This window comes from Doryrhamphus excisus, chromosome 3 (assembly GCF_030265055.1).
Source record: "Doryrhamphus excisus isolate RoL2022-K1 chromosome 3, RoL_Dexc_1.0, whole genome shotgun sequence".
NCBI classification, from domain to species: domain Eukaryota; kingdom Metazoa; phylum Chordata; class Actinopteri; order Syngnathiformes; family Syngnathidae; genus Doryrhamphus; species Doryrhamphus excisus.
This window is the reverse complement of record NC_080468.1, coordinates 5084175-5105968: the sequence shown is the minus strand read 5'-3', so window position 1 is coordinate 5105968 and position 21794 is coordinate 5084175. Positions and strand designations below refer to the sequence as shown.

The window sequence follows — 21794 nt, the reverse complement described above, 5'->3', positions numbered from 1 at the left end:
TTTCAAAGGGCAGATTTAACAGAGCAGACCGTATATTGATGCCACTGTCAGTATGATGCATGGTTGTTTCATAAAAGGTGCTACTGTAATTAATTTTGACTTACTAGCTCATTAAAGAAAACCACTCTCCCTATGCTGTCTGCACAATTAAACGATTAACTGCAGTATGCAATAGCCCCCTAAAGATGGGACAGCTGTAGGGTCCATTGGAATTGTCAGATTTATTTTTGTTCATGCACTGAGGAGAGATTCGATACAGCAGGTACCGCCAAGGTTTTTCCCATTTAGAGTGTGACGCATCCTCCGAGGCAACACGGAGCCATTTGTCTTGCCCTCAGTATATTTCATCATGCTTGGTTGAACTTCTAAGGCCGGGGCCAAAAATATTGCAGTTACTGTGCAGTATGCTTTTTTTTTTTGCGATGCAGCTCGTGTCCTCACTGTCTTGACAGCCTTATACAGATAGGTGAGAGATAGCCATATTGCTTGGCCTCTCAGGGTCTGTTTATAATTTGCTCCATGAAGCGTACCTGGCATACCTGCCGGGTTACTGCAAAGCAAAATAACCTCTTCCAGCAGCTTCTAACTACTTGAAATGCATAATGTTCTCCTCGGCCCACTGTTGGGAGGCATTAACCTTTAGCACCCGGACTATCAGGGTATTTTACCTTGTCCACGATTGTATATTAATCACTGATATCAACTACCTATGATTAATAATGACACATAATATGAGTCTATCAGTTGTCATCACACGAACAAAGCCACTCTGGTAAGTTAAAATTGTGCCTGAGCAAACCAAAGTGGGGGGGGGGTCATTTTACAGTAACATATTGAGGCAGCAATATTTTCTGACTCGATATACGTAGTTGTCAAAAGTGAAAAGTCCCTTGTTTTCAACCATTATTCATTCTGATTTTTATGAACCGGCAGAAAACAAATGTCAAGGGAAGCCTGCTTTTCATTATGTCAGCGTTTTGCTTGTCCAGTAAGAATTGTATTGCTCAGCTTTAGCATCATTGTACACACTATACCTCACTGCCAATTCAAACCTGTTGTCGACACTGCACACAGCAGTAAGACAAATACACACTTGTTCATGAAATAACGAAGACCCTGAGGTAATCAAACTGTGCTTTTCCATTGGAAGTGGTAAATGAGACCATCCTTTTTATGCTTTTTGCTTGTGTTTTCAAAGTGACAGCAGATACCTTCCTGGTGGAGGGAAACAAACAAGAGCACCAGCTGTCCAACCTGAAGCCCAGCACATCCTATTCTGTATCCCTTTATGCCACCAAGGGACCCCTCACCAGTGGCACTGTCATCGCCAACCTGCAGACACGTAAGTACTGTATTGTAGTATGTGGTTTTACTCCATTGAAGCGGTCCTTTATGGCATTCTTGCACCTGAAAATGTGGAAAAGTGCACCATAGTTCGATGGATGAATGAATCACACTCACACTTTGGGACAGTAAATGCTTGGGATGTCTCGAGATGACTCTTTCACTTCCAATATGATGCTGATATTGCAGCCTTATTGACTGAATGATATTGCTTTGATACGATATCAGCATGAGAGAAGACTTGGTTGATCAAGTGATATTACGCAAACATAAAACAATAGTCTGCAATAGTAAGTATAAAAAAAAGCAACGCAACATTACTTTCTCTTGACTGGGGTGGGTCATCATGCACAATAAATCTTGTCTGACGTTTTCGTATTAAACTTTGTCGGTTCTGTGCCACCATGGGAAACTTGTGCATGCTTTGCACAAATGTTGCATCTTTTTCGGACTTTAATGAAGAGTACTGCCACACAACTGACATCGCTCTTACTTCTTGCTACTTTGTTAGCACGTTAACACACAGTGTTGCTGTGATCACATGGGCTCTATTCAGGCACTGCAGGATTGATGTGAAGATTAGGGAATGGACTGCATGTATCTGACGGCTAATTTTGGAAACTTTAGATTCAGGACGATATAATCTGATACTTTTTTTATGTCAAACATTGGACTGCAATGAATATCAGATCGGGACAACCCTATTAAATAATGTCATTATAGCTAGTGCATTTATTTACCTAAACCACAGAGAAGACAGGGAGTTAATTGGAAACAGGTGATTATTGGAAAGATTCTGTTATTTCTGAAATGTGAAAACTTTGATGGAGTACATTGCACAAAACAGCAGCAACAGAACCAATCGTGTAGCAGAGGTAAATAGCAAACTATAGCAATAGCAAGAGTTTCACACTAATCACATGCAAAGTAGAAAAAGTATGTAGATAACTCGTGATGACACCTTTAATTCTATTCATCTTCACAAGATAATTCTGGAAAGAAATCCGTTTTGAAACCGTTGCTCCATTTTAGTGAAACTTTTTGGGCCATTCTGAAAAGAATTACAAGGAAGTAAAGAACACTTTCTGTACAAAAGATGCTTTGTAAAGAATACACACACACACACGCCATGACAGCATTCTGTATGAGAGCAGTGCTGCAGAGACCTAAAAAGATAAATGAGGCTAAGAACAAACATAGAACCGTTCCAGTGTTCTACATACACACAGTGATACATGAATAAACAAATGTTGTTGGCACAAGTGATGGAAGCAAGACGTTCTGCTTGGTGCACCACATGCCTCTTGCTTTTTTTTTTTTTAGACTGTTTCAGTCAAAACTTCTCTCACAGTAACCAGGAAAGTTTGTATTGCCTTCTGTTTAGGAGCACAAGGAAGTGCTAATCAGTAGTCCCGATGATGATGTGACCCACTGGGCTGGGGCTCACTTTTGACACGACCAAATGAGGCAGAGTGGCTCCATAGGGTGGCTGGACTCACCCTAAGAAATAGGGTGACGAGCTCAGTCATCCGTGAGGGGCTCAGAGTTGAGCCGCTGCTCCTTCACTTCGAGAGGAGCCAACAGAGGTGGACTAGTCCAGATGCCTCCCAGACTCCTCCCTGGTGATGTGTTCCGGGCATGCCCAGCTGGGAGAAGGCCCCCAGGGGACACCTAGGACACGCTGGTAGGATTATGTCTCACAGCTGGCCTGGCAATGCCTTGGTGTCTTCCTGGTGGAACTAGAGGAGGTGGAAGTTGCACAATTCAGCACTCCAAAAAGTAGTAGGAGAAGTAGAAAGGAATGTTTAATTTATTCATCAATTCATTCATTTTCTACTGCTTATGCTCACGATGGTCGCGGGGGGTGCTGGAGCCTATCCCAGTTGTCTTCGGGCGAGAGGCAGGGTACACCCTGGACTGGTCGCCAGCCAATCACAGGGCACATACAGACAAACAACCATTCACACTCACATCCATACCTATGGACGATTTGGAGTCACCAATTAACCTAGCATGTTTTTGGAATGTGGGAGGAAACCGGAGTACCCGCAGAAAACACACGCATGCACGGGGAGAACATGCAAACTCCACACAGAGATGGCCGAGGGTGGGATTGAACTCAGGTCTCCTAGCTGTGAGGTCTGCGCGCTAACCACTCAACCGCCGTGCAGCGTATTTAATTTATTTAGCATGAATTACTGATAGTTAAAACAAGTAAACAGAACCATGAATCCATATTGTAAATATGGAATGGAATGGCCTTTATTGTCATTATACAAGATGTACAACGAGATTGGAGAGCTTCTTCTTTCAGTGCAGTAGTCAAGGTTATAAAAAGAAGTATATAAAAGTAGAGTAAAAAAGACAATTTAACAAGATATATACAAGATATCCAAAATATACACATAGTATTGCACAGGAGCATATGCAGGAGCAGACATATTGCAGATATATTAATTTTAGTGCAATGATAAATGGGTCATAGTGCAAATAATGACTGGTGTATACAGATGAGTAAAGTCACATATGAGTGTATTGTATTGGGTTGTTAAATAAATAAATATGATTGAGGTAGTAACAGAGGCAGTGATGGAAATATTGCGCATTTGCATTATGCTAATGACCGGGTACGTTGTATGTCTGAGTTCAGGGTGGTGATGGCTCCCAATAGTCCATCGAGAAAATGTGGTAAAATACACATAATATTAAAATTACAAGTTGATCTCCTGGTCAAAATGCACTACATACACATTTCATAAGTGCTGTATTTTTTCGAATGTGTTCCTCTTAGCGCAACATGACAAAACAAAGTAACAAAATGCTGCCAGATGATGTGTTAAGGATGTTTGTATTGATGTGTGTTGATGGATTTAACATTGTGCAGTGAAGAGATGTGAGAAACACTCATGCATAATTATGACAAGGACTTCCTTATTGTTCCGCAGCATGAATCACCAAATGCTGATATTTTCAATGAGATGCCTGAAGAGTAGGGAAGTGAGGCAATTCAATGTGCGTGTGTAGTATATCTACTCGTATATCCCTGAAACTTGCACTACCAAGACACTTTCCATCTCCTTGGAGCCCACTTGCAAGAAAATGCTCAGTTGTTTTGACGCAGCTGCAGAGATCCATGCTGCAGGCTGCAGTCACCGAGTTCCAGCTGCTCCTCTTACAAAAATATTGTATCATCCCCTCCCACCCCCCACAAGTACCTATTGTCAGGCATACTTTGAGAGCTCTTGTCCCCATAGAGAGCAAAATTGTGCACATATGTTATTATACTGAGTGTAGTTGATGCGCTTTGTGCTAAGGTGACATTCTCCATCAAGTTTGTGATTTCGACTCATGTCTGTTTCTTGCAAACTGCACAAAACAAGCACTTTAAATGGAAATTGCACAAAAATATTAACCTCATTTCCTCCAGACTCATGTCAATTTATCTGCTACTTGTGTGGCACAAACATAACAAATAACAAAAAGGTAAATATTTAAATTGGCCACTTAAGCATAGAGATTGAAACCAAAAAAGAATTTCAGTGCAGTTTCATAAATGGAAACATATTTAATGTTGCCTCTCGATGATTTTTAGTATTTAGTATTTGGAATGGGCTTTTTAGCCATATTTGGCCATGGCTTTTTCAGTTAATAAGTGACTTATCACCCTGAGTGAAGAGAAAATAATAAAGATAAATAGATAACAACAATAATATAAGAAAAAAATGGTTAATATGTACTGTATGTGTTCATTTTTAAATTAATACACATTTCATATGGCTTTTTTAAATGTATTTTTTATTTAATTTCATTATTTTAATTGTATACCTTGCTATTATGTTGATAACAATTGAATTATTACTACTAATAATACTATATTATATGTATTTATATGAACTCATTAGCGATATATTTTCATATTTTTATTCTTTTTGTCACAGGCTGATTTCTAAGTACTTACAGAAAAAATAAATAAATAATAAAAGCAGAAAGCACAGATAAAGTACATCTAAAAGCAGTATCAAGGGGTTAATAAAAAGCTCTGGTAGCCTACAGTGGCCTTATGCAGTAGGAAATCTGTGCAGGGAGGTGAACCCCCCCCCCTCCCCCATGAAAGAATAAACATGCCATCTGCTAGTTCTATTTATTCCATAAAGGATTGTTAATATTCATAAATGTTCATTTTGCTGAAAGCTGTTCAGCTCCGTCCAATTGTCCGAAGTAGCAGACAGTCAAACATCTGGTTTAACTGCTGCAACTCGGTTATTCAAATATCTATGTCATGGTTAGTTTATACTAATTTTTTTTTAATAAGTACCCTCTAAACTCTCGCTTGTCACCACGGCGTCAGTGTTGATAAGACGAGTCAAAAAGATAAATGCAGTTCATTCTCTAGCAGGGAGAATCAGAGCTTGTCAGATAAGGATGTGGACAGAGAATGACAATGTGAGGAAGATAGGGAGTGTGCAATGGATGTGGGAATAAGAGGAAACCAGGGGTGTAACGGTACACCATAGTCACAGCTCAGTCCGTATCTCTGTGTTAAGGGCGTCAGTTCATTTACACGACAGCAAGGAAACAAAACGTAAAACTGCTTCCCCATCTCTATTGAACACGGCTTTCATCTTATCCACTTTGTTTACATATTTCAGCGTGAAGACCAAAGACCAACCCCTACTTTGCTGTTTGCTAAGGCTGCATTGTCACTTGGTTTTGGCACTCTAGTGTGGACCAAAAGTTTTTAAAAAATGTTATGGACCAAAAAAATGCATAAGGACATGATTGGGCAGCTTTCGTCACTTATTACATGACAAAAACTCAAATATTCCATCACAAAATGCTGTCTGCTGGGTTCAATATGTTGTTTTTTTCATATTCTGTTACTTTAGAAACTTGGATTTTTACATCATACTTCAATACTTTTAAAGAGCATGGTTGCCGCAAGCCACCTGTCATTGCTCGCATCCACAGAGCACTCTGCACGGATCAAAGATACGGACGAGCACTACAATTACAGCAAAATCCATGCAGTAATTCCAAATATATTTTAGTATACAGAATTTATATACACTGAATATTATAATTTGCATTTTTTGCAATGGAAAGTTATGTTTCTGTCGGACACTAAAAACGAGTCGAGAGCGTGTCGCCGCCGCCACCATGTGCACCCAAACACACAGGTGATGTAAGTTAGGGAAATTGAGGTATGGTTCACTGTAATTTTCTTGTTTTAAGCGAAAAGAATGCACTGGCAAGTTGGTGATGTAATGTGCAGTAAAACTTGGGTGGGCTTGCCACTCAAGGCTTTGAATGCTTGTGAGGATGTGATTCAGTGAACGTGGAAAATTGCCATTTGAGCCTTGTTGGGGTTTCACACAACGCAGTGTGATTGCTTGGTGGACTTTTGGAGAGTTTTTTTCTTTTGTCTATGCTGGAAAATTAATTCAATGTCCAAGTAGATATTCTTTGTTTTCTTTTTATATGAATCTACTGTATTATCACCAGCCACTCAGTTGGGTTCAGCTACAGTTGGTTCAAATTAAAATGCAATTTCTTATATTACCTGAGGATGATTAAAAAAAAAAAAAAAAAATTCTGTTTAAGTATTGACACACACAAAAAACCCTTCAAGTCGCCAGAACTAAGCTCTGCACTATAAGTGATGGAGCCTTTTCCTCTGCAGCTGAAATGTAAAGTGCAATACAAATAATCATCACTACACTAGGTCCAAATCCGGACCAAAGTCCGCCATTTGGTGGTGGTATAAATGTGGTATGAAAAGTGACATTTTTAATAGTCTTGAAATTTTTGGTCAAGAAGAATGAATGTGCCTGTAGTCTTGACATTTTTAATAATTTAAGACCCATGGATGAAAAATGTTAAATCTCATCATCTGGAAATTTTGAAGTAGAGTATATTCATTTCATACAGCCAAAGTGAAAGTAAAGAACTTTATGGTACACAATGTCCCCAGAATGTCCTAAGGGTTCAGACTCTCCCATCCTCGCCTTCAAAGTAGAAATAAGTAAGTTCTGTTAAATAAAACTACAAAAAAAACTTGGGTGAGGCCTAGTCTTTTGGACCTATTTTTAGACTTTCACTGTCTTGCAGATGAAAAGACCAGAAATCATTTGCAGTTGGCCCATCAGCAGCACTCTGGCGTATGTCTGGGATATTTAACAGAAGCAGCTTAGGTTAAGCTGAAGATGGGTCATTGTTGCTTTTTTCCATCATTCAGTCCAAAAAAGCACATGTAGTCTAGTGACCAAATAAAAAAAAATAGATAAATAAATAACACGTGTAGCCCAGCACGGTTGTCTCTTCCAAGTCTCACTCTTCACATAAATGTTTTGCCATCAGCAAGTCAATAAAATATCTGTTGAAGCTCATTTCCAAGATGTTAATTTACAGCCCGCAAGGTCACATTTGCTTGCTGTGCAGCTGCTTGGGCCGTTTTACTGCTGCTGATTATATCGTCTAGTTCATCTGGCCAGATAGTCAATGAGTCATACGGCTTTTGTTATTAACAAGGTGCCGATCAGATGGACGCCTCGCCTTCAACTTAGCGCCATGGATTCTTATTACAGGAAAGATTTATACACACTGTAATTTCCGGTGTGCAAGCCGCACTTTTTTTCTTTTTTTTCTTTGACCCCTGTGGTTTATACGGTGTTGCGGCAAATTTATGGCTAAATTCTAATCTCGTGACATTTCCTTTACTTTAGAACTACTACAAATTTTACTGTTGCCCTCGTAAGTCAGTGAGGAAACTAGCTATTTCTTTGGCAGAAGCTAAAGAAATAGCACTCACAACGAGCTTGTCAAACCATTAGTAATAGCAGAGAGTTATTACTGTATTTTCTGGACTATAAATCGCTCCAGAGTATAAGTCGCACAAGGCCAAAAATTCATAATTAGGTCGAAAAAAACATACATAAGTCGCTCCAGAGTACAAATCGCATTTATTGCGAGTAATTTATTTTACAAACTTCACCAAAACAGATATTATGTCATCTTGTAAGGCAAGTTCTAACATTAATAAAAGAATAGAGGACATGCTGAATAAGTGTAAGATATGCTAACACAAGGGTTATTCAGCTACACGAAAAATAATAAAACTCATCACGCAGCAATCTAACACTCAAAATATATACCTGAGAAATATATAACCAATAAAAATTTCCTTAATGTTTTCCGATAATGCCTTGCATCTGAGCAATGCATTTATTGGGGCGCTGCAATGACGTCAACCTCCCTCTGGGCTCTGAGTTCTTCTGGCTCCGCCTGGCGTACAGAGGTAGCATTGCAGCACCGTCCACCCGTGATGAGTTTAGTGTCCTTTGTCAAGATTTTAACATTAATTTTATGAAAAGTACAATGAAAAAATATGAAGGGAAAAACAAAGTTGTTTTTTTTTTTACTGTGTCACAAAACAATGCAGGTGCGAGCGCTTTGACATGTTCATTGCTTAATTAATTGCTTACATGCTTATTAATTTATTAATATAATGTAAAATGTATCTGAGGTTTAGTATGGTAAGAAAAAAGTCTAGTAAGAACAAAATAACTAAAATATTTAACTTGATTTCAGATCATTTCAGTTTTTAGTATCTTATGACTATAAATCTGCCACAAAACTCGTAAGAACATCTGAGTAAGCTGACCTTTGGTTTAGCAAAGTAACAAAAATGTACTGAATACTTTTAATTGGCAAGCCTGGCAGTGAAACTCAAGCGCCCTCAAAAACTCTTTGTGTATGTGTTTCTATTTTGGACAGCCATGGATGCCCCTCTGAACCTGACAGCCAGCGAAGTAAATCACCGCAGTGCTCTCATCTCCTGGAAACCGCCCGCCTCCGAAATTGACAACTACATGCTCACCTACAAGTCGTCTGACGGCAACCGTAAAGTATGTAACACACGCACACACTTTAAATGTATTGATTGGAAACAATGGAAATGTTGAGAATCATGAATAATCCTCATTCCCTGTCAGTGACTACACATGTGGTCCACCATCGGATGACCCTCATGTATGGAGAGAGAGCCACTGTGCCGAGATCACTTAATCTTTCTCTTTATAGTGACTTTTATAGCTTCACTTAAAATAACAGCAGTACATAATAAACCACAGCAATGTCAGCATCCTGTTAATGATACACTTGACTGTGTGCTGAAAAGCATCTCTTGTCGCCACGGTGACCCCAGATCACACGCACCAGGGTGTCTTTTTCCACTATGAGTTGCATACTGAATTTATGTCTGCCATTTTTTTAAATATTCACTCATTTTCTACCACTTATCCTCACAATGGTCGAGGGCGTGCTGGAGCCTATCCCAGCTGTTTTCGGGCGAGAGGCGGGTTACACCCTGGACCGGTCACCAGCCAATCACAGGGCACATATAGACAAACAACCATTCACACTCACATTCATACCTATGGACAATTTGGAGTCGCCAATTAACCTAGCATGTTTTTGGAATGTGGGAGGAAACCGGAGTACCCGGGGAACATGCAAACTCCACACAGAGATGCCCGAGCAGGGAATCGAACCCGGGAACCTGTGGCCTGCGCGCTAACCACACTCACCGTGCAGCCGAGTCAGCACATGTTTAAAAACTAACAACACAAGTGAGTAGCAAGACAATTGTGTCTTGCCTACTGTCATGAATAGAGGTGGTAGCACCATGGTCTACTGCTGGGTTGCACGAGTGCTGCCTGAACTGTGGTTCACTGAGGGAAATTGCAGCATATACTGTGAGATTGTAAAGCAGAATTTGGTCCTATCTTTTGGAAAATATGACAGAAAATACTGCTGGGACCAAAATAATATATGTGACTATATTGTTGCTTTCTCATCTGAATGAAAATGTTACGTCTCGGCTTCTGCATTGTGATGCGACCCCGGTATGCAGAGAGCAGGAGAACCAAGTGCAGATAAAAAGTTTACTTTTAATGATTATGGCTGATATACAGCAGCAGCACACCAGCAAAGACGGTTGGAGTAGCGTGGGGAGCTACAACAAACAATGCAACAACAAACTAGGGTGCACGCACTTGAACTAAATAGAAGGGGAACACAAATAGCAAAAGGTGTGAGTGAAAAGGGGAAAGTAAAGCAGGCGAACAAAACCCAGGGCAAACAAGAAACGTTACCAAAATAAGAGCATAAAACAGGAACTAAAGCATAGAATTGTAAAATAACTAAACTGTCACACAGGCTAACTTGAGGATCGTGACAGAAGTAATGCAGTATCTTTACCTGCTGTTACAAAACATGCTTTCTCTTCTGTTGATCTAATAAAAACCGTGTTTGAAATCGGAACAAACACAAGCGCGAGCTGCAACCTCCATAAATGTGACAGTTGCTTCTACCATCATTACACTTTGAATTCATATTGCTCAACAATAACTGCTCAAAACAAACAGTACCTCCTCAGCCGAAGTGCCCTTTTCTGTCATTTTTTAAAGGCTCTCTAAGGATTTTACATAGTTTTAAATTGTATAATGGCATGGTTGTGATTCAAATTTGAGACTTTCTCAGCATCCTTTGCCATTGAGATCCTAAACTATTCTAATTAGACACAGTAGCTTATCTTATTAACATACATAGTGCATAATATATCATAATGGCCCGGTGTTTATGCAGGGATATAGCAGATCACCTGTCGTCCACAACGACAAGCACATGTCCATGTCTTCCGGGCATCTGGTATGAGTGAAGTCCACCACACGAACAAAATTTACACAGTGTGTATGAAAGTGTATATCATCCTCAGTTTTGCCAGCCATAAATGTCTTGTCTTGACTCTAAAATGGTTGAGAATATGTGTATCCTTGGAGACAGACAGACACCATTTACCAGCTGCTCTCCTGCATAATTCACACAGACGCATTGCCGAGGAATACGTGATATATCTTTCTTTGTTTTTATTCCCCAAAACCTGTTTGATCAAAAACTTTTTTTTTTTTACCTGTATCAAATGAAAACTAACACACAAAAACATGCTGGTTCTCTGATGGATGCTGTAGATCTCACATGCGGTAAACAAGAAAAGAAAGAAGGATTCATCCATCCATGCATTTTCTATACATCTTACCCTCAATGCAGAAGCAGACTGAGGGAATTTAATCAGGCAATGATAGCAAATCAGTGTGAATTAGCCACTCAAATTATTTTTTTAATAAGTGACACCAACTCCGAATGAGTTACACAGTGAAACAGCAGCACTTTCATAGCCGATTTTAAGCTAAAAGTCTGGCGGGTTGTGTTACCATGGTGATACACCTGCATTAAAAGAGCCACCTTCGTTGAACAGGAAAGCCCGGCTTGACCCTAATGGGGATTAAGCGGCATAGAGAATGAATGAATTATTTGTAGTAATAGCACTTGGGGTCACCAGTTCAGAACAATGGAGATTGTGAGAAGGAGGTGAAGAAGCGTGTGCAGGCAGGGTGGAACGGGTGGAGAAAAGAGTTTCAGCTAAAATGAAAGGAAAGGTATACAAAAGCCATGTTGTTTGGTCTAGAGACAGTGCCACTGAGGGAAAAGAAAAGAAAGGAAGCAGAGATGAGGATGCTGTGGTTCTCATTGAGAGTGACCAGGATGGATAGGATCAGGAAAGAGTACATCAGAGGGACATTATAAGTTAGAGGGCTTGTAGATAAAGTCAGAGAGGCCAGACTGAGATGGTTCAGACATGTCTAAATGCTCTAAATATGTGTGAAGGGAAAAAAAACATGTTGTGTAGCTTTTCCTTTTGACTGTAGTGTATATTTCCCCTCACTTTCTCAATACACCTGTACAAAATCATTCACTTCCATTAAACACTTTTTCTAGGCTGAAACATATGAACGGCTCTATATAGCCTGAATATTAATTGTAGTTTTAATTTTCAAGTAAACTGTGCATGTATTTTTTGTGCATACAAGGAGTTGATCCTCGACTCAGAGGACACGTGGATTCGTCTGGAGGGTCTTGCCGAGACCACTGAGTTCACTGTCAAGCTGCAAGCAGCGAGAGGCCTCGACACTAGCGCTGTCGTCTCCACCACCTTCATCACAGGTAAAGACACCCACACGCACACACGTCTCATTCCATCCATCCATCCATCCATCCATTTTCTATACTGCTTATCCTCACTACGGTCACAGGGGCATGCTGGAGCCTACACGTCCCATTCCTTGGCAATCAATTGACTGACAGCTTTTATGTAGAATACCACTGAAGCTACGACTCTAATGGAAGGATGCCTGACATAGATGCTGTTTCATTACAGGACACCCTTTCTAAGTGTGTTACGACATGGGTTCAGTATTACAATTGCAGTCACAGTTTTTTGTCACACTGCATTACATCCAATTTTTGCATAGAAACATCTTAATTACAGCTTTGGAGAAAAAAAAAATCCTGTTTTGCTGTTAGGTGCTTTTTTTATTTCCAGGTGCCATGCATGTCGGCAGAAATCCTCTCAAGTGTGTCATCCCTCCTCCTCCTGTTTTTCTTCTGTTCCACTGCAGGGAGTCGGTTGTTTGCGACACCTCAGAATTGTGCCCAGCACCTGCTGAACGGCGAGACGCTGAGCGGCGTCTACACCATTTACATCAACAGGGACCCCAGCCAGGGTGTGCAGGTGTACTGTGACATGAGCACAGACGAAGGAGGCTGGATTGTAAGATCTATTCCATAGCAACACTGCTTTTTAAGTGACTGTTGTTATTATTGGTAATCCTGACATATGATCACTGTTGATGTTCAGGTATTTCAGCGACGTCAAAACGGCTTAACAGACTTTTCCAGGAAGTGGAGTGACTATCGAGTTGGTTTTGGGAACCTGGAGGATGAATTCTGGTTAGGTAAGATCCATCGGCTGTTTGATCAGAAATCATCAAGCACATCATAATTTGTAGATGTTTTGAGCGTAGTGGACAAAAAAACAGGAAAAACGAAATGATCCAAATACAGCTCCCACATGCATAGCTGACTGAAATCATACTAAAAGTGTGCGTACACCTAAAAATATTCAGATTCATAAAACCATGCGTAAGCACATCTCTATGCAATTTTCCCATTATAAATCACACTCCAGGTGTATATATATATGAATATTATATGTTTGTCATCCAACACAAAATGTTATCATGGCTATAATATAAAATTATGAAGTATGGAAGCACTGCTTTGTGTTTTTCATATACGTTTTTAGTCCGGATTTTAGTCCAGATATGTGCATAATGGCCAGTGTCAAATAGCAACACTTTCCATAAATTTTGGAAGTCAATAATGGCATGATGTTTTCATGCCATGATGGATAAATATTTTTTGGCTTTTTGGTTTATTTGTACCATATGATTTCACTTCACCACTACAAATGTGTCACTTTACACATTACATTACTGTTATAACATACTTAAAAACACTTTTGCCTAAGGAGGGCCTTAAAATAGAAAATATTTGCATTGTCCATTGTTGTTTGGTGTTTGAGCATTATTTTAACACTTTGAGAGTGTCAAACAAATAACTTGTCAGTTAGCATCGCCTACAGTCTTTTGACACTTTTGGGGGTGATATCTAGCTAAGAAAGAAACTAAATTTCACTTTACTTCAGAATTAGGCCATAATATGAATAATTGTGTTCATGCACAGCCTATATGCTGCAGGAGGTGACTTGTATTAATATTCATCTTGCTTGCTATCCCAGGATGCACCAAATTACCACTAGCCCAGGTTTTTCCACACTGACAACTCTGTGACTAATGTATAATTCATTGTGATTACCACTTAATATAACATAATTATTAATTTAACATAATTTTACAGGTACGGTTATGAAGAGGTTGCCAGTATGAGATGGACAATTTTCAAATGATTGCACTAGTACTGGTACTGGTACTTGTAGCCCGTTACAGTCTTTTTCATGTGTTTCTTGTGTAGTCCTTTGATAGTCCCTTGTTTTTGGTGGTGGAGAGGTTTGAATGGAAGAAATTTATAACATATTGAGATTAGGAGTACTTTCTTAAAGGGACAGGACTAAGTTGTGTCTTTCATGATCAATGGGGGTCAGGATACTTGCTAGCTGGTTGGAGATTGAACATTTAAACGTGGCATGATTTCTCATTCAGAATAAAAAATGTCTCTTGGGGACTAGGAGTAGGACAATTAATTACACAATAAATGAAAATTAACTCTTTTTCTCGCCTTAATATATTGCCATGTGCATGCATGCATGTTTTTTTTCCTTGTCTCTCACCTCCAAATAAGTAGGAAGAAGGTTCACTCTGTGAATTGGTTTCAGCACCTTGTGTGTTTGTTCCCTAGAACGGCATGAACAGTGTGAGCCCCTTTACATTAAACGTTACACTTGACTGTTAAACCTTAATGGACATAACAGCATGGAGGCAAAGGTGCTAGGAAACAATCTTGTGTATTGTCTCATCTTGTGACACCTCTAATTAATACCAATTATTTTCTGTATTTTCACATTGTAGATGGAAAACTTTTTATTTTGTCTTTCATTTTGTTAAGTGGAAATCTCATCTCTCCTACCACTCTGAACAAATTAATAAAAAGCCCACACAGTGCAGATGCCCCCCCCCCGCGCCCCCAGCATCATCATTACGAAACAATAATTATATTCATTACAAAATGTGCAAATGAGCTACCTTTCTTCAAATGCCATTTTTTTTGTTGTGTTGTTGTTTTGCTGCAGATGATTAAAAGAGACTTTTGCATGAATATTTCATTAAGAACATCAGGAACTTGAGAAGTAAGAAAAAAAAATGTTTTTTTGAGCGTCTTGATTAGAGAAATTAAATAAGACCCGTAGGGAGTTTTATGGCATTGCTATCAGCACATTACAAAGCCCACTTCACATATGTTGGATCATAATACAAAGTCAGTTTATTCATGATAAGCACACACTGATGTGTTTTTTTAATCCAACCCCAATTTGAAGCAACCATTGATAGCGTTTATTCAGTACCACAGATATATAAAAGGTCTTACAAATGAATGATATTGCATGAATAATTAATTACAGTAATTTACGGTGTATAACTTTTTTCCCAAACCTTGTATGCTGTGCTGCAAATGTATTTCAGAAAACACTATTACTATTGGAGTCCATCATAACAGCAAAAAAACAACCAATAAGAACAGCGAATCCACCTTTCTCTGTGTTTGCTTAACCTGTCGCTGTGGTTGAGTGGAGCCGGGTCGCCCAAAGTGGAGTTTACAGTGAGGAACAGCAAGCACAATATAGACTAAAATCAAATGTAAAATGCAAGTGTCAGATTTGGTTTAGTCAATGAATACCATAAATATACCTCCAAGATTGCAATGCCTGTTATGTTGAATGAAAACAAAAAGGGAAAGTAAAAAATGTGTGCAGCAATAGCATTGTTGAAACATAGCATTGATGACTCAAAGGCTGACCATGGCATCCCTAGAACCATTGTAATGGTTCTTATGAATTCCAGAGCGATAACGCCCGAAGAAATAGTAGTAATATCCAACAATTCCTCAAGTGACCCGACATAAAACTTAAGAAGACAGGGATAAACGCCACATCCGCTCACATATATTATACATCAATAAATAGAAATGCAGATACAATAAACCATACAAAACATAAAATGGCATGCTATTCTCTTGGAGATGTACAAAGTATCTATCTATCCATCTAACACTTTTTGTTTGTTTGCTTTCGCTTTTTCCTGAGTCGCCAAAGCGTGAGCCGCATATTGACCACTTTATATTCAGGATGCCCTTCCTGACGATGGAGAGGCGTTCTTCTTTTGTTTATGCCAGGTCGCAACCAACATTTAGGTGCATACCATCACTTACTGTACCGGAATGTAGACATGGTGCCCTGATGGAGACATACGTACAGTCATAATGTTCCACCATAGAAAACACACAACAAAATAGATATGCCGCTTTCAACTTAAAGGTGATCAGTCTTGCTGTCCAGAGAAAGTAACATGGCTGCTTCGCGTAAGCTTCGCATAAATGAATGTATGGTCAGATGTTGGAGATGGTAACATGAACAGCTGACGAAAAGCAAAAAGACAATAAAAGCTATCAGAGGTAAGAAAAGCAGTTCACCTTAACTGGAATATGTGCTTGAAGACTGGATAACTACACAGAGAGCAGACAGCCGAATGCGAAGAACAACTTTTGTGGATCCTTAAAGCATAAAAAACACATCAATGGGTTTTGAATGGATGAATTACTGCAAGATGAAGAGAACACAGAGAGCAAACCGAAAGAGAGAGATCGACAACATGTGTGACGAAGGAAGGACGCTCTTCAATTCTGAAAAGGAAGACTTGTGGTTTTAGTTCCCCAGAGGACAGCGATGAATAACTTTTCTGGTCGGCTACTGTTGGCTATGTTACATGCAAAATTAGCCATGGACTGTTCTGCACTTTTTAAATAGTTTGGCACACAGTATTTATTTTATTAAGTTTAAAAACATATTTCTGTATAACATCTTTTGATGTTTTGCAAATACTTTGCTTACATGAGCTGATCATATTTATTATAACCTGCAAGATGTGTGGTTTTTCCTGTGCACTTTAAGACTTCAGTCCACTTCAAGGTTAAGCTTGCCTTTCTATGTTCCGTGCCATGTCTTGTTTCTCTTAGTGCATAAAAGCAGTCTGTGACCTCAGGGTGCAGAGCTACTTTTTGCTCCATTGACAGCACACACTCCTGTTGGTCGTCCTTCTGGACAACAAGGCAGCACTGAACAAATGGCTGTTTTGAAGCCTGAAAATACAAACATTTGAAAGAAAGGCTCAAAATGCATTTTTTTAAATGACGCAGTATCTAGTCAAAGATCCTCCATACCGTATGACAGGAACATGCAGCTGTTTTAAAGGAGCTACTGCAAAAACCCTGAGTAGAAGATCCTCTACATTGGTGGTTCTCAACTGGTTTAGCCATGGGATTTACCATCAACCCTGAATGACAAGTGACAACCCAAATTGAACACATTTTTCAACTCAAATATCTTAATAATGAAAATGTGTGTTCTCTACCTGCTAGCTCAACATAAAGATAACAATTCTCAACAAAGATTACAGTTGAATTCTATTTCTATGCCCTTACTATGAAGCACTATAGAACCGAACATGCATAAATATATTTTTTCTGATATTTTCCGCATAACCAAAATGCATTTAAAAACATACTGATGCACAGACATTATTATTAGTAGTAGCAGTATTAGTAAAAAGTCTTCTTTCTCTTTCGGCTTTTCCCCTTCAGACAGTCACAATATTTTATTAACTGATTTCCTTCAGGGGTCTCCACAGCAAATCAATCACCTCCATCCAACCCTGTCTTCTGCATCTGTCTCTCTCACACCAACTACCCTCATGTCCTCCTTCACTACGTCCATAAACCTCCTCTTTGGTCTTCCTCTACGCCTCCTACCTGGCAGCATCCTTCTACCAATATATTCACTATCTCTCCTCTGGACATGTCCCAACCATCTCAGTCTGGCCTCTCTGACTTTATCTCCAAGGCCTCTAACATGTAATGTCCCTCTGATGTACTCTTTCCTGATCCTATCCATCCTGGTCACTCCCAATGAGAACCTCAGCATCCTCATCTCTGCTACCTTTCCTTTCTTTTTCCTCAGTGGCACTGTCACTAGACCAAACAACATGGCTGTCTATACAAAACCACAGTTTTGTATACCTTTCCTTTCATTTTAACTCTTCTATCACATATCACTCCTGACACTTTTCTCCACCTGTTCCATCCTGCCTGCACACGCTTCTTCACCGCCTTTTCACAATCTCCATTGTTCTGAACTGTTGACTCCAAGTACTTAAAATTATTAGTAAAAAAGTAAACCCTTTAATTTCAGATTTACAGACTGTAAAATATCTTTACAAAGTGATATCACCAACCATTGCAGTGTTGTCAGTCATTTTGGGGGAAAAGCCCCTGTGAACATGAGCTCCTTTAGACAAGGTTTTTGCATATTTTATGAAAGCAAAATTGCCGTTTAACAAGAAGATTGTTGTGTACCCTGAATAACTACCTCACAACTTCCTGTGTACAAAACATTCAGCGTTCCATCTCTAAATAGATGTCTTGTATATGTATGCTTAAAGCCTATCATTTAAGACATAATGTACATAATTGGGTCTGCTAGTCCTTTCACTGATAATGTCATGACCTCGGGGTGTTATTATCTTTAATGCTAATCATCTCCTCCACATGCAGAAGAGACATAAATTTAATACTATATATTAAAATCCAATCCAGAGAGACTCTTAATAGTTAAGAATGTTCCAATTAGGCTTATTGTTATGTGGTGTATTGTGTAAATGGCCAATCTCTTGCTTTGTGTCATTTTCATGATATACACTACCCACTACCCACTGATACTTATAATTAAACTCTTTTTTTCCCCTGTTTGAATTCCTCACCTATTTTTTTCCTGCATGTGGTGGTAATAAAATGTGACAAGGTGATTTTACTGGTAATGTGATAGGAGGTGCGCTCATTGCACATTTCGAATAGAACAACCTCATCCCGTGAAACTGTTCAAGGAAGAAATGTTTAGGACCTCCATTATGAGCTGATGATGTTGATGTTATGCAATAGAAATTAAAGATGACGGAGCATTATATTGAGTTTTATTAGAACAATTGCTTTTCTTTCTCACTCCACCTGTCACAGTAAGTGCCTTTGGCTTGTAACATAGATTAGATTTGCTTCCCGCTGACATTTTACAGCAGACTTACTCATCCTTATCAACTGAGGCTTCAGGGTGGTAAGATTTTATCTGGGTCCAGGAAAAGTCCAGTTGAGAGGATTCTCTTGCAGGGCAATCCCGGATGGAGGTTCCCTCGCTTATTGTAGTTCAATAGCAGCGACTGCAATGTCTTATCAACTGTCAGAGCAACTCCTATCTGCATCTACATTGGAGATATGAGGCAAAAGAGCATATCTCACAAATATATGGAATTTGTGTGTGATAAGTGCATCATATCATATGTCATAGCATCATTAAATATACTCTTCTATATAGGCTCTGATTATGGAATGGCATGAAACTTGCATTTTGTGGCTTCACAGGTCTGGACAACATCCAGAAGCTGGCTGCTCAGGGCCGCTATGAGCTGAGGATCGACATGAAGGATGGACAGGAGTCGGTGTATGCCAATTATGATAAATTCTCACTGGGTGATGCCAGGAATCTGTACAAGCTCAGAATAGGAGAGTACAATGGCACTGCTGGTAAGTGATTTCCATCCATCCATTTTATACTCATTTTAGGGTCTCTGGGGTATGCTGGAGCCTATCATTCACACTCACATTCATACCTATGGACAATTTGGAGTCACCAATTAACCTAGCATGTTTTTGGAATGTGGGAGGTAACCGGAGTACCCGGAGAAAACCCACGCATGCACGGGGAGAACATGCAAACTCCACACAGAGATGGCCGAGGGTGGAATTGAACCCTGGTCTCCCAGCTGTGAGGTCTGTGTGCTAACCACACGACTGCCGTGCCGCCCGATACTTGAATTATTCATTAATATTCAATTATTAATTTTCTATGCCACTTGTCCTCAATAGGGTTGCAGGGGTATGCTGGAGCCTATCCCAGCTAACTTAAGGCAAGAGGCAGGGTACCCTGAACTGGTTGCCAGCCAATCACAGTACTTGATTTATGCCAGGACATATATTTACATAATTGAAGACAGGCTTTTATATAACAAGTTAAACTTTTCTCATGACTTTGAGTGCATGAGAAAGTGGAAAAGGTAAACATAGCTCTCTTCGAGCACATTCTTGTTTATTAACAAGAATTATTAAGTATATTCCTAAACACAGCCGCAACAGAACCAATGCTGTCATAGCAATAAGAAGCAAACAGCTCAACCAGCATAAATCGTACTTATGAGTATTGATCACATTGCAATCAACAGTACGGCAAATGCAACAAGCATTTTTCACATCAACATCTGCATACTGCCACCAACATTTTAAAGCACACGCAGAGGTAGATAAAGCTACAGGATACATGATCCATGATACTTCAAATCTTGTGGAGTTGCCAATGTTTTTTGATCCCGACACAAATGAGACTCCGGGGATTATTTGCTTTGGTAGCCCATGCAGCTAGTGATTGTGGGTAACTGGGTGGTTAAATTAATAGAGATTGATAGGAGCATTTATGATGAAAAGCGAACACACCTCAAAACAAAACAAGGCTAATAAGACCACGTAAATATTTCCTATCTCAACACTCCCCTCCTCAGTCCCCACCACTGTCAACACAACTATAGTATGCCATAATTCCTTGCCACCCCCTCATGTTTATAATTACCACCCTGTCATGCTCCTGCCATGGCTATTTCTTTACACCTGCCCTGTCGTTGCCGGCGTTAACTCAAAATCAAACTCTTTTTTTCTCTCTCTCTCTCTCTCTCTGTCTTGTGAAACCAGGTGACTCCTTGAGCTACCACCAGGGACGACCTTTCTCCACAAAAGACAGGGACAACGACATCGCTGTCACTAACTGTGCCTTGTCTTACAAAGGAGCTTGGTGGTACAAGAACTGCCACCGAGCCAACCTCAACGGAAAATACGGGGAGTCGAGACACAGTCAGGTCAGTCAAAAAATGAATTGAATAAATAGTATGTCTATTTTTGAAATAGCTGAATATATTTAAGATGAAGATGGTCTTTCTAGGGCGGCAAGGCAGTCGAGTGGTTAGCGCGCATACCTCACAGCTAGGAGACCATGGTTCAATTCCACCCTCGGCCATCTCTGTGTGGAGTTTGCATGTTCTCCCCGTGCATGCGTGGGTTTTCTCCGGGTACTCCGGTTTCCTCCCACATTCCAAAAACATGCTAGGTTAATTGGCGACTCCAAATTGTCCATAGGTATGAATGTGAGTGTGAATGGTTGTTTGTCTATATGTGCCCTGTGATTGGCTGGCGACCAATCCAGGGTGTACCCCGCCTCTCTCGCCCGAAGACAGCTGGGATAGGCTCCAGCACCCCTGCGACCCTTGTGAGGAAAAAGCGGTAGAATGAATGAATGAAAGGTCTTTCTACTACAATGGGTAACCCCAATTTAACAGTTTATTCCCAATAAATATGCTGGCTGCTTAGCAAAACAACCTGCAGCTCTTAAGATATTGAACGTGATTTTAAACACAATACTTACCTGTTTTTTAACATAACATAAAGTACACACAATTATTATAAGAAGTAAATAATTGACATCAGTCACTATACACATGTTCCCCTTTTGAATGCAATGATTCACAAGTCGGAGTAATGGCGTGTCTCCATTTTTTTCCCATAACCGCATTAATAGTGCTTCCAATTAATTGCACACGATCAACACATCAAGGAACAACAAGAAGGTGAAGTTAAGTTATTTTTAGAATTGCAACAAGCCTAATTTGTTCATT

The 21794-nt window shown here is 39.7% G+C and overlaps 1 protein-coding gene across 4 annotated transcripts in view; it reads left to right on the top strand.

The window, feature by feature from the left end:
• tnr (tenascin R (restrictin, janusin)) overlaps positions 1–21794 on the top strand; it is a 155755-nt gene that overhangs the window by 129092 nt on the left and 4869 nt on the right. For all 4 annotated transcript variants that reach the window (XM_058066130.1, XM_058066133.1, XM_058066132.1 and 1 more), the window contains 7 exons: positions 1199–1342; positions 9118–9248; positions 12273–12405; positions 12861–13012; positions 13100–13196; positions 19441–19602; positions 20818–20981. In XM_058066130.1, coding sequence (XP_057922113.1) covers positions 1199–1342; positions 9118–9248; positions 12273–12405; positions 12861–13012; positions 13100–13196; positions 19441–19602; positions 20818–20981 — 983 coding nt within the window. The remainder of the gene's footprint in view (positions 1–1198; positions 1343–9117; positions 9249–12272; positions 12406–12860; positions 13013–13099; positions 13197–19440; positions 19603–20817; positions 20982–21794) is intronic.